General features: G+C 41.0%; 1 protein-coding gene across 1 annotated transcript in view; it reads right to left on the bottom strand.

The window, feature by feature from the left end:
• Positions 1–17,108, bottom strand: part of PKHD1 (PKHD1 ciliary IPT domain containing fibrocystin/polyductin) — a 271,278-nt gene that overhangs the window by 5,284 nt on the left and 248,886 nt on the right. Inside the window, exons 61-64 of the mRNA XM_074861360.1 lie at positions 10,938–11,073; positions 9,246–9,333; positions 5,517–5,624; positions 1,086–1,241 (exon numbers count right to left, since the gene is read on the bottom strand). Of these exons, the coding sequence (XP_074717461.1) occupies positions 1,086–1,241; positions 5,517–5,624; positions 9,246–9,333; positions 10,938–11,073 (488 nt within the window). The remainder of the gene's footprint in view (positions 1–1,085; positions 1,242–5,516; positions 5,625–9,245; positions 9,334–10,937; positions 11,074–17,108) is intronic.

Below are 17,108 nucleotides of genomic sequence, written 5' to 3'. Positions count from 1 at the left end.
ATCTAGAAGTGTTCTTTCTGCCCAAAAGCAGAGACATGTTTTTATGCTCATATCATCTTCTTCTTTGCCATTAGGGTTCTCAACTGTTCTCTTCAGTAGAAGCCTTCCTTATGTTGACACCATGTTTAATAATACTAGAAATTCAGACCTTGCTGCAGCTAGTGCTCATGGTGCAGTTTAGGGGAAAGACCCTTTAGCCTGAATTTACAAAGTTACTTGAAATCAAAATTTTGGAGAAACTACTGAGAAGGTCTTGAAACTAGTTAACCGGGAAGTGCATTTACTCCTCCACTACAGGTTACCTGTACATTTAGCTAGGTCCCAACTTCAGTTAGCCTATCTCAAAGGCCAAGTTATTGGTAACTTTCAACAAATCCCACAGTTTGAGGTGGCTGTTTGGCAGTCAAGCCACCAGCAGTTATGATCACATCATTTTAGCTTCACTTCTTCTCTTACACAAATAACCTTATGCCTTCTGCAGTGGGAAATCCTCCTTGAGGTAGCTATATTTGATTTAAGATCAATGCTAAAAAGAAAGCAACCTTAAGATAAGTTAGCAGAGGTGTGGATTTGCTTGGGGGAGAACTCCAGAGAAGCTGTAGCCCCCCCCATTACCACTTTGCCTCATATGATGCTGATAGTGTGATATGAGCATGGTGGTGTTGCTGTCTCTGTGACATTCACACTGCAGCTGTGTCTGGTCCTTGGTCAGCACCAAGGTTTTGCATAACGACCACAGCGATAGTTTGCTATGTCATCCTTCATCAGGAAAATGCAGTGGCTGAATAGATCGTTGAAATCATAGTAAATATTTCCTTCATTTCTCAATTCCTTGTCTGCACTATAGAAATCTGATTTTCATCAGGTTTCACATACAGTTAGAACTTTTTCCAGCAAGGACTCAGGCGTCTGTTATAGGCACAAAACTGTATAACTGTGAACTAGGAACTATATTGCTAATTACTGAACGTCCCAGAGCTTTCTCTGAGTGCCATTGTCTGAATCCTGTTGCAGCCACTCTGGAGATTTGTTAAACAAAATAGGGAGTCTGCAAGTATAAATTTTAGTGGGTATTTCCAACTTACTGTTGCTTTTGCTCTTCTTGAACCAGCAGAATGCAAGAGTAAGGATGAATGCAGATGCTGCTGAACTCAGTATGACAACAAGGATCATGCTGGCCTTTGCTCCCATGGGGACAGGGAAGATGGTAAATGGATGAGACATCACAATAAATTTAGCCCCTGAGAATTTAAAGCAGTCAGAGTTTACTACAAAAGTAAGAACGCTGGTTTCATAGCTAAAACACCAAGTTATAGCCTTTCAAAGTGATGCTGCTGTTAAAAATGCATGCAGGAATAACCCATAAGTTTGTCTATCTCCAGATCAAACATTAGCCAACAATATTTAGGACTGAGTACCAGGACAAGCTAAATCTGTACAGTATTCTTCAATGTAACTTTCAAGCTTTCAGTGCTTCCTGAAGCAGAGACAGCCTCTTTGTATTTAATAATCCTTAATATTTCTTTCATGAATTTGTCTAGCTGACTACCAAATCCAGAAAATACGTTCATACAGCATCTATTTCTGAGGCCAAACAGATCAGGCCCAGACAGAAAACATGCACATGCTGCCTAACAAGACAAAGAAACTACGACAAGAATGGTGCTCAGTCATACAGTTTTTACAGGTTATACCTGATTCATATCAGTGTAAGTTATGGGGAACCTACAAACATTGACTAGCATTAAGCTTAAGTCCATGATGCAGAAAATTCCCAGTGAACTTGTTAATATTTTCCATCGTGTTGATAATGAACATTATAAATAAAAAATATTAATGTCATAGAATCATAGAATCACAGAATCATTCAGGTTGGAAAAGACCCTTGGGATCATCGAGTCCAACCCTCAGCCCGACTCTACAAAGTTCTCCCCTACACCACATCCCCCAACAGCTCATCCAAACGACCCTTAAACACATCCAGGGATGGGGACTCCACCCCCTCCCTGGGCAGCCTATTCCACTCTCTGACCACTCTTTCTGGGAAAATTTTTTTCCTTGCTGTTAGCATGGTAAATATTTAGTCTCTTGACGCACACAGGTTTTGGGTAATGCTCTTCACCCAGAGATCCTAAAGTTTTCTGTAAATGAAGTCAGAATCAAGCCAACCACTATTCATAGTTTCTGTGGTCAAGAGTTCACTGGATCTCAACATCTGAGCTTCAAGGATTGGAAGATGCCTAATACTGCCCTTTTAAAAATCAGAATTATAGAGAGGTTTTGGTTCCCTGAATCACTTCCAAAATGCATTTTGAATGGAAATGTGCCTGGGAAGGACAGGAGTTTAACAAAACTGGCCCTGGCATTCTCTATAGACCAATTTGAAGGATGTGGATTCACACATCAACTCATTACCTGTCTTACTACCTGACTCATTATCGGTCCTAACCCCACAGTTCTAATAATTTTGACGGATGGATATTTCTTTTACTTGTTTGAGTTCCACTTTTAATAAAAATCTAAAAGCCTTTTTTTCATCAATTCATTAAAAAAAAATCAGAAACACTGTCAGATAGAGGCTTGGAGACTAGGGTAAGTAGCTGTAAGTACTTTTATCTGAAACTAATTAGATTTGTGTCAATATTGTCCATTTGAACAAAGCAGGGCTTCATCAGAACAATGGGGGAAGCATGTTCCAATTGGGAAAAATTTGCCTGCAGGTACAAACACATATGAACTTCAGTTAGAGGAGAGAAGTAATCTCACAGATATCAAGGACTCTACACTGACAGGTGCTTAAAGGTGCTTTGCACTACTCTAATAGTTTGTGAGTAGACTGCTGTTGGTTTAAATGGAAAGTGGATGGATCAAGCCTATTGGGATCCATATGAGTTAAGTGAATATTACTGTAAAACAAGGAGTAAGACTATTCAGTAGTGCTATGAATAGTTCCCCAGGAACTACCACTAAAACACTTGGGATTATTGCGTTCAACACCAGCTGCATCTTCTGAGCTGTTTCCAGGTAGCAAACTATGCCAGGATACACACAGAAACCTGGTCATGAAAATGTATCCCAAACATCTACTATTTAATGGTTTAATTTTTGTTTATCTCAAACAATAAGCCAATATCTTCAGTAAGGGTCTGGCAGTATAAAAGCCTTTATACTGTTTCCAGCATGGTTCCCAATTACAAGTGAGCAAAGGGGATTGCTTCTTTGGTGCATACTTTTGCAATGCATATTAAAATTGTACTATACTCTGATTTACACAGGTGATGCCTCCACAGATGCATAAGCCATCAGCATTGCTAGCTGTAAACATCTCTTTGCAACACTGGCTGGCTAAATGTTCCATAAAAAGGATCTCCATTTGACCTTTGTTCAGAGGAAAGATTTTGTGACATCCCTGAAATAGCTTTCAAAACACATTTCATTAAGCTGTACTTCCCACTGAAGAGTCAGATCCTCTGAGGTGCTGACTTTCCATCTGCTGTCACTGAAGTGAAGGCGATGGGAGCTGTGGGTGTTTGGCAGCACACAGCCTGAAAATAATCATATTTCTCCCCTTTAAAGGCTCACCTTCAAGTACTCCCTGTACCCCAGTTCTCCCTTTGCAAAGCCATTGACAACACTTGATGTTCATTAGCCACTTGTGACTAGGAGGAGCAAATGTTAAAAAAAAACTTTTAAAAGATCTGGATCTTCATTTAATCCCAGGATAGGAAGGGATTTCTTGGGTTATAAATCCTATCCCATGTTATTGTGTGTACTGTGTTTTACAATATCATCCATAAGAGTATTGACCTCCATCCAAAAGCAGTTTGATCTGCTGTCACTATTCCTATATATTAAGTTAGGCTGTTCAGAAAAATACAGTCTAAATCTTAGTAACCTCCTCCTAAATTTTTAGCTCAGATTATTTCATTAGCCACCTCCACTTGGCCACTACACCTGACTGATATATTTGCCCTCTTCGTTTTTTCTGGCTGAAACAAGCCTACCCTATCTTGGAGTTTCTTCATTAAAAATGCTCAGTCTGTACCTACTCCATTTTGAGATCATCTCTGAACATGCATAAACAAAATTATGTTCAGTATCACAGAATCATCAAGGTTGGAATTGGAAAAGACCTTAAAGATTATCTAGTCCAACCATTCACAGACTTCAAGGGCTACTCATCAGGGCTTCATGCAGTGGCACACACACTGCCTTACCTCTCCTGGAAATATTTCTGTCTGTCCTTCCTGGGCTTCTTTCCACCTGATAGATCTCAGTTTATTTATATGTAGGGAGATCTCTCTCTCTCTCTCTCTCTCTCTCTCTCTCTCTCTCTCTCTCTCTCTCTCTCTCTCTCTCTCTCTCTCTCTCTCTCTCTCTCTCTATATCTATCTCTATCTCTATATCTATCTATATCTATATCTATGTCTATATCTATATCTATATCTATATCTATATCTATATCTGTATCTATCTATAGATATCTATAGATATCTATATCTCTATCTCTATATATCTATATCAATATCTATATCTATCTAGATATATATCCATACTTATATCTCCATATATGTATGTATGTATTCATGCAATACCAGAACAGAGAATACACATGGTCTTACAACACCTAATATGTCTTTGGACTACATGCCAGACAGCATGTTCCTGCTTCTCCATTGACTTCCCTCAGCAGTCACTCAGAGACAAGAAACCAGCACTTTGACCCCTGTATGCCTTCAGAGCCAGGTTTGTAGATAAATTCAGGCCCCCAAACAGTGGGACAGGTTCCTTTCTTGTGCAGACTCCCTGAGGCTTTTACAAGCCAGCGTTAACCTTGTGCCTTATCCCCAAGGTGCCACTGTCCCCCTCAGCTGCTATTTCTAAGGAGGCATAAGCACTCCTGCCTCTCCACCATTACTGGGTTGCTCAGAGGCCTTGTGCAAGCTGCACGATCCTGGAGACCCCAGCATCATCCCTGCAAACTGTCAGGATACCCCTAGCAGATCCCAGTCCTGGAGGTGTGCTCTGAATGTGCATAATGCACCTATAAATATGACCAGGTGCAGACAAATAGTTGGTGAAAGGCACTGTGAAAATAACTGGGAGCACAGATGGAAAATTTCTGAATACAAACATGAAAAAAGAGGGAATGAGGGGACTCCATTTATAGGAAAAAGTTTGCTCTGTCAGCTTAGCTGACCTTAAGGACATGATTGGTACATACATGGGATACATAGTGGGGGAATCCAGGGAGAAAGACCACTTTTCTCCGACAATACCTCCCTGTACTAACTCACCTTGATTTTGGCGATCTTGCACGAATAGCACAGGAATCACCCAGCTCTCTTGCTGCCTGGGTAACATCAATTTGAATGTGTAACAGAAGTCAGGTTATTTGGAGGTTTGGCATTGCTCCACCCATTCAAACAAAGCTTAACTCTCTTTTTATAAAATCAGACCTGTAGGGTTTTGAGTTCAGTTACCAAATTATAAAACATGCAGAAAATGGAGCTTACCTGGAGGTGATGTGACAGTGAATACAAGTTTCAAGTTTGTACCCGAGCTGGAGACAGCCAGACTGGAAAAGCTCGCACATCCATCTATGACCTGCACTTGGGTGAGCCCTGCAGAGCAATAAAAAATTATATTGTAATTAACAGCATCCAAATAAGTACCACCTAAGTCCCTCAGAGGGTCCTTGTGACTTTAAGGGGACTTCGGAAAGCCTAAATTCTGTGTCCTTCCTAGTCGTAAATATTTTGTCTAACCCCAGAAATTTCACAGAGGGTCGGGTCTTCAGAGGTACTTGGACATCAAATTCCTGATGGATTGGAGGACTTTAGCTTCTGAATCTTGGTTCTTTGAACTCACTGTGAAATGGCATTTACTGCACATAACCACGTCATGGGGGTGTAACATGAATACAGATGTTACGGGCACCAAGCAAAGGTAATAAGACTTACACAGATGGACCAGAAAGTTCCAGATGCTCTTCTTTTTGATTTAACTCATATCTTGTATGACTAAGTACATCACCAAGGTTAGGAGAGTATTAATGAGAGATGGAGTGTTTTCTGTCCTGAAGGGATGGTCTCAAAGAGCCAGACACTGCAGCTAAGGGAAAAGAGCTGACTGTTTTAACCCTTTTTTGATTTGTAGATGTTTCACCTCATCATTTGGACATATTCCCTCCTCTACTACTGTTAAATCATTTTGAACTTTTCTCCAACCCTGTCAGACGCTTTGAAAGGGATTTGGCCATGAAAAATGTTTTTGGTGACTGCCTTGTGATCATACAGGAGACACTTTCAGTTAGAAACCTGGCAGGGGAAAGCACCATGGGGAACATTAAAACGAAACCCAGGAGAGCTAGTTTCTCCATCACTTTACCACTTGTTCTAAGCTATCAGGGAATGCATTCTGACCCAGCATTTACACTTGCTATGGTTGTTATTTTTTAGGGTCTTTTTAAAAGTCATATTTTACTTTGCAACTGGATCTCCATTTTATTGTGTGTATCTTTGAGCACCAGCCAAGTCCTGGCCTTTGAGCAATGCTGACCAGATCTGGGCTTCATTCAGGTTCTTGGGGTGAGAGGGGTAAAATCCTAAAGACTGACAAATTTAAAAATGTTGGTTCAGGTGGGGGTGAGAAGTCAGAACTTCCTTAGGATGCTGGACTTGCTCCAGTGATCACAAACTCAGACTTTTGCCTGCTCAGAGACAACACGTAATAACTATTTGCTTTATGAAGCAGGTGGTTTGACATTTTATTGCAGTTAAGCAGCACAGGTGAAGGTGCATAAAGTCTGATCGCAAGGAGGACGTTTCTACTCTGCTCAGGGTATTGAACAAAGTGGTGAAGTAGCAAGCATCTTAGTCAGACATTTTGCAATCACAGATACATAGGAGTGTTCAGCAGGTGGGACAAGGCTTTTGATGGTAGTTCAGACTGCAGGACAATTTCTCTGGTTTTAACCCATTTTGCATGCCTACACGTATATGATACAAGCTAAACAGTGCCAGGATCTGCTCTTTGACATTGAAGAACAGGCGTGCCCTGGTCAAACCTCTTAAACTCTTATAGACTCCAAACAGAGATGCTGCAATGCAAACTGCCCACTGAGATTACATCTTTGATGTGTTGACTTCTGAATCATAGCCAGAAATTGCCTGAGACAAGGTCCTGGGCAAAAGCAGGCTGCATTTTAATGACCTAGCAATAGAAATGGTAGTTTCCCCTCTCTATGATCAGGTACTACTTAATTTACTAATATCCCAGTTAGTTTTGACTACATATATATATGTTTTTCTATTTTTGTACAGCATCTAACACCCCAAAACCCCAATTTCATTATGAGTCTCCAGGACCACCTGTGATGTATAAGTAAGCAGTAATTTATACTGTGAATAGACTTGATGGAGATGTGGGAATCTAGACTTCTGTAATTGCTCCAGCCTGATCCGGGCTCATCTATTTATCTACTACGTATATGATACTCCTCATGACAGTATCTGCCCAGACTACCAAGACTTTTCTTGGCTCTGATACTCACTGTAGCACTGCTTTTATAGAGGGTCTTGTCAGCTGCGTTCAAATACTTTATAATTGCCATTTCTAGTCTATGATGAAGCCTGGAGTACTGTACTGTACGTCTCAACAGAGACTGTCTCAGCTTTCAGGCACATATGCTTCAAAGCTCAGAATATTACAGATATATATGGCAGTCTTCACAAAGATCTTTCAGGCAAGCTGGTATTTAACGTAGAAGCAAGCTAATTTGGAGCTAAACTACTTTCCATGAGGCAGTTTGGCTGCTGTCAGATGAAGCAGCCTCAGTGTGCTAGACGGGACCCATTTCGATTAAATGCTGCTTTCATATGCTTCAAAAGACGAGTGCAATAAGGACGTTTGTCAAAGGAAAAACTGCAGCAAACTATTACGTGCAGAACATCTGTAGTACGCAGTTCTTTCTTTGCTGGAGTTTATTGACTATTAATTTGATGCATGTATCTTTTAAAGAATGGGAAATGCATTTCTCTTCAGTGACTTTTCTTTCTTTTTCTCCCCTTTTCCTCCTTCTCCCTCTCTTTCTTTCTATCTTTCTTTTTTCTCTTTCTTTCTTCTTCTCTTTCTTTTCTGTCTTTTTGTTGTCTTCTCTTTCTTTTCCCTTCCTTGACTCCTTTCTTCCTTCTTCCTCTCCTCCCTTTCTCCTTTCCTCCCTTCCTTTCTCCCACTGTTAGTCAGTAGCTGATCCAATAATCTGTGGTTCATCTAGACCCATGTTCCTAAACCTATGAGGTGTACCACCCTGAAAAGGCATGAAAAACAGGAGAAAAGACCAAAGGATTTTTCTAACCTGTAAACCTGGAACCATGATGTAGGAAGAATTTCTAATTAACAGAAACACAGACTGAAAGGGTGAGAAGCCCTGATCTACAGCATGAGTGCCACTTATCTTCTCCAAATGTGAACTTTTCAAGTCAAAGCTAACACAAAAATGGCTTTACTGCAAACAGAATATTTTACCTATAATAGGAAACCTCACTTTTCAATGTGTGATCTGTTTGCTTACATTTAAAGATTTTAGCAATGAAAATTAGGATGCTTTATAATCAATATAATTTCCACTTTCTAATTTACAAGCATATGAGCATTCACAGGTTTTGGTTCATCACTGTACTTAAACAAGTTTCTATATTTAAGTACCTTCATAGCCTCAATAACCTCAAGGGAAATACTCACATGCTTAGAGTTAATCATGAGTTCAGGTCTTTCAATAAATGAGGACCAGAAGGGAAACATTCACATCCCTCATGAAAAATATTTCCACGTTGAAGTATGTTAATTACAAACAATAGGCAGTTGTTTTCTGTCTGTACTTGGCCAGATCCTTTGCTGGGACAAACAGGTTCTCATTGATTAAGGAAATTGCCCCTATTAACATTAGCTAAAAATCAAATATTAGGATTTCTAAATCTTCATTCTTTTATTTTTCAATCTTTTCAAGATAAACTACTGGATATACTCTCTTTAAGCTACCAGAGCATGAAAATACTTTGTATAAGCTTCTCTTTCTCTAGCATATGACTGGGCAGTTCACCAAACTCCTACTCCAAACCTTTTTTCAGCTCAAAGACTAGTTTTCAAACCCAGTATTTCTCAGGGAGAACCTCTAGATTTATCACAGTCATTCTGCATAGGTGCTTTGCCATCACCCTCACTGTAAGAAAACACATACAAACCTTTTAGCACAGCCTCAGAGGAGCCCTTGAGGTGAGCTGATACAACCCAGGGTTCTGAAGGAGGCCCCAGTTTGTCAACTCTTTGACCCTGGGAGGAAGAAAAAAAGAGAAGAATTAAGTCTGGTCTCCTCAACAAGAGGAGTTGTGAGGTTTTTAACAATTGTAATAATTTTTTAATGGCCAGCAGGAGGGCAGTTTGCATCTACATGTCACATGTTATAAATGTCACAAAGCTCACCATATCTCTTTAAGATGAGCTTAAGCTCAAACATACCAGTTCTGGCAACTTCAGGTCTGTTTCAATAAACTCTGGCAAGGTTTTCTGCTTCACTTGAAGTATCTAGCGTCCCATTTACATTACCTATGAGAAGTAGCTGATTTTGACACTGTGGCATGTATGGCATCTAAGTTCACAGAATCACAGCATGGTTGAAGTTGGAAGGGACCTCTGGAGGTCAATTGGTCCAGCCCTCTGCTGAAGTAGGGCCGGGTAGAAGGGATTGCCCAGGACTATGTCCAGACAGCTTTTGAATATCTCCAAGGATGGTGACTCCACAGATTCAAGGAAACTGAGTAGATTCAGTCTGTCTGTTTAGTCAGGGTGAAGATTTAAGTTCCTCATACACTCAGTGAAAGAAATCCAGCCATAATAGTCTATGTGTACATAAAACTATTAGCTTTCAGGGTTTTTTATTTTTTGAGGGAGCTACTGGTCTCAAGACTAGTAGAAAACCTGAAACATGGCTGAAAAAGGGTATGAAACTCAAGGGAAGACTCAACTACCTAGATGTAAGTTTTGTGTGTCATTTCAGGTAGCCAACAATGTTTGACATCCAGCAGAGTTGACTTGTGGAAAGGTCTTACCTTTCTACAGGAGCTGGATGCCAAATAATATATTCCACAGCCTACAATGCAACAAGATGCCTGTGTGTAGGGAACTGAGTGAAATAGAAAGAAGCTGAAAGTTTTGTGCCTCAAAGTTGTAAATCCAGTCTCATGGGTAATAGATATACAGAGCTGGTTTTATTGGAAAGCAGCTTTGCATCCAGAAATAATGTCCACAAAGCTGTCCAAGCTTAGATTTGACACCATTGTACCTGGGGCTCGCTATTCAGTGGCTCTACTTTCACCTGTCCAGCAAAATGGGAAAGATTCCATAACAGGAAACAGTTGTAAAACAGCAAAGAGGACATGAAAATATAAAGGAAACAGAAACACAGCAGGAAGCCATGCTATGCAGATTTCACCTGGACTGAATTTAGTCCAACAACCAACCAGCTTCTAAGGACTCATTGGACCTAGTCTGCTGTTTCCAAGACTCGTGTTAATACCTCTGGCAGTGCTAAATCACATCACCTGATATTACCAGCCTTCATGATTCCATTGCTGTTCCCACATTCCTCAATGGTAACCTTTAAGCTTTAGGAGCGGAAATCAGAAAACTGCACACAATCATTTGTACAGCATGAATCTAACACTCACAGGAAAAAGCTGAAAAACGTGAACATAGTCCATCCTGGAGGATGTTTCCAGAATGCCAATGATTGCTTACTTCTAGAGGTATCCTTTGCCATATTTATTAATAGAGCTGTCCTATGCCATATTTAGGTCTGTCTCATAGCTTTTGGATTGGAAATTTCAAAATTGTACAGAATTAATAGAAGCGTCCATCCACAGAGGGGCAAATCCTACCTTCCTGTCCAGAAAAATGATTTTTGGCTGTACAGGAAGCTGTTTTTCAGTTTCTCCATCTGAGGGCTGCACCTGAACAGAGATGTTATAAGGTCTCACATACAAGCCTGTTTCAGGATGTTGTCTGCTTCCATTTCTTTCACATGCAAAAGAATGTAAAAAAAGAAAAAAAAAAAAAAAAAAGAAAACCAGAAGATTAATGCTATGAAAACACACAATGCTAGTCCCAGAAGTAATTTGCAACTTACCTAGAAATGACTTTCTGTTCATGGGATTTTCTACCTTAGTAATACAATACTTAGTGTCTGTTATGAATAGGAAGGAGCACTATACCAAATGACGACTAATTTAACTTATCATGGCACTTTGATTCCTTGGTTGAGAGCAGCATGTACAGAAATATGGAACAGACATCACTTCCAAGCAGATAGCAGCACCAAAGTAATAAAAAATCCTTTTGTTTCAATCCCAAATTTACAGATGGAAAACTGAGAAATTAACAAAATAAATTATTTCCCTGGTATCACACTGAACGTATGTGGCAGAGACCGGGATTTTATGGATTCAGAAACCCAATGCCTTAGCCCCAAAGTCTTCATTGCAGTGCACTGATAACAGCAGAGGCTGCAAATGCTTCTTGTCCGGCAGAAAGATTTCCAATGAACACCTCTGAGCTCCTCTAAGAACAAAGTTTTCAGTTCATCTACACAAGCACAGCACTTACAGGGCTTCACTGCATTTCTTTATCCTGACATACCTGTGTTCTTATCCTTCATTATCTGTGAACTCTGAACACCAAAATACAGCAGTATACAGACACCCAATTGAAAGACATTGGTTTTTCCAATTCTGAAATTTAAATTAGAGCATCCCAGGAGAGGGTTTTTGCATTTGAATAAAGAATCAACACCTTATTCTGAGCCTCTATCATTTCATTCTCTCTCCCAGAGCTTTGTGTCATTCAGTATCTTGTATATGTATATAATTTATATATATATATAAAACCCTCTAATCTGCAAACGCAGTGAAGTGGCTGGGGGCTTGGTATTGTCTTGAAATGAAAGTAGAAAAGCTATTCATCCATCTCTAGTGTTTGCTTAAAGGTGTTTTAGAAACAGAAGATACATGGAGCATAAGTTTCCTTTGGTTTCACTCAGTTTTTTGTTTTGAGTTTTGGTTTGTTTGTGTTTTATTTTTTGGGGTATTCATTACAAACCAGAAACTGTTTATACTGCATCTGATGGGAAATACTGGTCCAAACCACAGACACTGGGAAGATCAGCTAAGGGCTTAAGGATACCTACAGTCTCGAGACCTAGCTCAAGGATTTAAACTTCAGTTCTTGTTCTTTTTCTTTTTTTGTGAGTGGGAAAGTCTGAAAGGCAGATTTATATTTGAAATTCATGTCAAAGTCACCAATGTGTTCATCAGTGCTCTTATCCACCTTCTTCCATAAATATGCATTCAGCACTGAAACTGAAACTCACTGCAGAAACAATACACCAAGTCATTCCTGTTTTCATGGCAGGGATTTGCACTTTCTGTAAGCTCCCTGGCTCTAGCTTAGTCCAGACAAGTTTAGGTGTGTCTTGGCATGGTTCCTGTAAGCCAAGAAAATTTTTTTTTCTCTCTACAACTTCTTTAAAACTGCCAACAAACAGGAAAAATGTTGGCATGAAATTCCCTGATTCTACACCCCAATACCTACACGGTAAAACTGTGCTCACCTCACACTTAAAGGAAGGCTGCTGCAAAATGTGACTGTAGGAAGCAGACGTTCCTACTCCCTAGGGTGAGTAAGAGCAAAGAAAACAAAACAAAATAAAAATACACATGCATGCTTAAAAATTAATATCTCTTTTCAGGTGATTTGAATCCAGCTAACACAGTGCAGAACATGGTGTGTCTATCCCACATGGTCCAATCTGACTCGTGCTGCAAGGGAGCCCCTGCTTTAGGGTGCAACCCTGCACACGACGAGTTACGTTCCTGCGAGTGAGTGTCAGTGTGGAGGAGCAGGGGGAGAGAAGAGCAGCCTGCTGCTCCCTTGGTGATTTGTGCTGGAAGGAAAATAGGCTTTCCTGGCATAGCTTTGTCACTGGGAGGTGGGGATAGACAAGCATGCCTGTAGGTTAGCAAGAACCGGAGCGAGAAGACCTGCCTTCCTCCTGATGGCATGAAGAGCATGCTGTTTTGTCACTGCCCTGAAGTCCCTTGCTGGGAAGAAGCAGGCTGGTTTGCAGTTCCCTGCCGACAGCACTCAACGGGGAGCAGCTCAGTTGCTCAGTGCCTTGCAGTTCTTTTAAATGTGGGCACAGCGAGCAAGCAGACGCCGCTCCTGATACCTGAGTCGGCAGGGACACCAGGGTCAGGATCCCAGATCCTTTCACTGTCAGTGCCAACACATGTCTACTGAACATGCCGAGGCTCTGCGGGAGAACAAGTGTCTGCTCTTTAGTAACAAAGAAAATAGAGGGTCTACTGCAAGTATTAAGGCATGATTAAGAAACTAGGTGGAGAGATTTGGGTCAGAGGAAAGGAAGTCTCCCTGAAATCAAGGAGAGCTTGTCATTTTAATTGTAATTACAACAATAACTATAATAGTGACGACAACAACAACAACAATAATAATAATATCAGTTGACTTCACAGGGAAAAAGATCAGACTGAGAGACTGGGTCAAGGGTCCATTAAAGTTGATAGATATGTCTATACTAGAAAACTAAATAATGCCAAAGGACAAGCCTTGGCACTGACACTTGATCACCTCTACTGTTAAGCTGTCAGTCCATTTCAAGCTGTGGTCCAGGCCCAATAGCAAAGTCCAGTACAACTCCCAGATGATCTGGGAGCTAATACAGTCAGAGAATATTCTCACCTGGCAGTTTGGATGAGGCCACCCATAAATGGTGGGTGAGATAATTTAATTTTATGGACACAGGCTGATCCATATCAGATGCCCTTGGTGCCAGAGAACAGTCCCTAACCTATTTAATTTCCTAATAAACATAGACAACGAAGCTAACTGAGCAGTTGTCTGCATACGTCTGCAATGGTGGTGTTGTGGCATCAGTATATCCTTGGTAGGAGGAGGAGATTGGGAAGAATTTGTGGAATAAATAATATGTCAAAATGCATCATGGTCAAGCCAAAGAGATATTTTTTTATTCTTGAAAAGGTGGTGATTTTGAGTGAAGACAGGCTACAAGAAAGAAGATGCTGTTGTGAAGACTGGAGATAGGTAAACTGAGGACTTGTGTAAGGCAAAGTAGGTACGGATTCACTGGAAGGGCTGTGAGGAATTTAGCATCTTTGGGTAAGAAGTGCGTTCTCATGTCATGTGGTGATGAAGTTAGCCAGAAACCAGGTACCTGTGCCCTCTCAGCTGCACTGTTAGAGCTTTGTCTCCCCCTGCAGATCTTAACATTAAGTAATAGAGACAGGGAAAGAGATGTGAGCATCCAAAAGATGGTGAGCAGTCTTAGATCATTCCTACTTTAAGCAAAAAAGCTATCTGAAGGATGCATTTTATTTCCACCGATGCCCTTTTTCCCCCATATTATAATAAGAAATCAAAGATAGGGGAAATAAATGCCAGTGGAAAGCAGGCTGCAGCATTCCTTGACAACAGAAAAACAATAGATATGTAATACTGATCATATCTCCTTATGAGGACTAATGGACTGAACAGGACCCATGTTATTGGACATGTCTCCCTTCTTTTATGTAGATTGAGTCAATAAGACCAAAATTCAAAATCATAGGCACCCAAATGCATACTCTAGGTAGCATCAGCAGGGAGCTTTGAACAAAGCCATGTGTCCACTGTCCTGGATATCAGATGCTGTGATGGCAGGAAGCTAACAAGAGAAGATCTAGTAGTGCGGAGAAGTAGCAAGGGGGCCTAGTTTCATGGTGAACTGGGATAAGAAGCAAGTAACTGAATACCTCTGTGGGCAAGGCTGGACAAGAGGAGTATGCTTCTTTATCTAATCATTGTGGATGTTTCCTTTCATAAAGCAAAGATTCTTTAATTAGAAGATGGATATTTTGCTGTGGTTGGAAGCACCAGGTAAATTGGTTAGACTGAAAAAGTTCCGAAAAAGAGGTTCAATGCATACATTCTTGGAGTATACCTTAATTAAAATACTGAGTCTTTTTGAGCAACTTCTTCTGATATCAGCTTTTTGGGACACTACCACCATCAGATCTCCATTTCTCCATTTGCTAGAGATTTTCCAAGTTACAAATGGCTCCGAATTTAGCTTTCAAGAATTTTTTCCCCCTTTTACAAATCAGTAAATATAGTCACAGAGCATGAACACAGCTTCCCAGGAACACACAGACATGTTTCCCCCATAAGGGCAGTCTTCCTCCCTGCTCAGACAACCTTTGTTTAGCACTTTTCAATCCCAGTGGCACCAAAAGCTGAAGGCAAGCAGCTGCCTGGTAGATGCAGCTGGAGGGGCCCAGATTCCTGTGGTCTAGAGTGGTAAAACACCTTAAAAAAGAAAAAAAGGGAGACTGGAGGAGCTAGGTGGATCCACTCAAGGGTGAGGTGGGACCAGCAGGAACATTTACAATGAGAAGGACAGAGTAGGTCCATCAAATAGGAGAGAATTGCTGTAGACAAGTGAACCACCCTTACTTACAAAGCCGCCTGCTAGTGGTGAGGAGCTAAGCCAGGCCTCCTCCATAACACACTCCCGAAGTTTACTGTTGGAGAAACGTCTTTATTAAATGTAAACAGCATCCCGCCGGAGGTCAGAGCCTTGCTGCTGCTGTGTATCCCAAGGTAATACCACTTTAAGCTCCACATAAACTCTTAAACAGTTTCTATCCTAAAACCAGACCGTAGGTGGTACAGTTTTTTACGATATGTTATAATAGTGCAATAAATCTGTTAGCTTAAAATCGAATCTCCGTGGCCTTTTAGAGAAATCATCATTAAATGCAAGGCCCTGTTAATGATGCCATCCCAGTGAAATTGTTTAATCTGCTAGGGGGGTGAAAGGTCACCAAATGAATTTTTTATAATACATCAACTTGACACGCAATAGGGAAAACTGTAATAGATAAAAGCAAAGGAAAAGGGCACTGTCTTCTTCTGATAGGTCAATAGCAGCCAAGAGAGTCACTCATCCACTTTTCCTTCACTACCGTGCTCCTTTTCCATTTAATATGGACACCCAATTAATACCTCAGCACCATAGACAACCTCATTTTAGGTGAATTATAGCAATTTCTTCCCCCTTCTCTGAAATGAAAGTGATCACAATACATCATAGCATTGTGCGAATTAACGTTAATTGATTCGAGTTACCAAGCATTGATGGGCCACTTCTATAATCTGGTCCTTATTGGGAGCTGGAAGGGATGGAGGGAAGATTAGATTGCATCCTCCGTTGCTTTGACGACGGCGGTCACCTGATGGCTTGTTAGACAGTTGTACGCTTCTATTGCTGGCCCCAGTGGGGTCGTCAGTAAACTGGAGTGATGTCCAAACATCATTACACGCTGCTCCGATATTAAAGCAAAGGGATTAGCACCTTATTGCAAGCAACCTGGATTTGTCATTGTGCTGTCGTTATCCAATTTCCAGATGATAATGTGACTGTGGCCTGCGGGCACGAGGTCCTGCAGCCAAACCAAGGTGTGTGTATATATATATATATACACACACACACGTATACATACATATACGTGCACACATCCCCACAAAGACCCAGCACCCCAAGACATTTAACTCTTTGCTTGCCAGAATTCTGCTAACAAAGCATGTGGAAGAATTTTTCTCCGTTTCCCATCCAACACACAGCAGTGGTCAAGAGCGTGATGTGACAGCAAAGCGAGCTGACCCAGGAGCTGACACGGCCGTCGCTCACTTGAATGTCACCCTAGACAAGCTCTGCTGATAGAGGCGGCACATCTCACATGTTAAATAAGGAGGAGTGGGGAAAGGATCGGTCCCTCGGAGACGTGGCTGGCAGCTCCTCTCTGCTGTGTGCACACGTCATGTAAAGCATTGCTTTTACTGCAGGTCCCATGAATTGTTAAGGGGGAAAAAAGATCCAAATGTGACATGAGCAATGCAGGTTTTGTTTGACAGCACTGGGGTACCAGTGTTAGGACCAGATCTCTTTCCAGTGACTGAGAAAGACAATGGGGACA

The sequence above is a fragment of the Strix uralensis genome, chromosome 3, assembly GCF_047716275.1.
Source record: "Strix uralensis isolate ZFMK-TIS-50842 chromosome 3, bStrUra1, whole genome shotgun sequence".
NCBI classification, from domain to species: Eukaryota; Metazoa; Chordata; class Aves; order Strigiformes; family Strigidae; genus Strix; species Strix uralensis.
The sequence above is the reverse complement of the archived record's forward strand: the minus strand, read 5'-3'. Positions and strand labels throughout refer to the sequence as shown.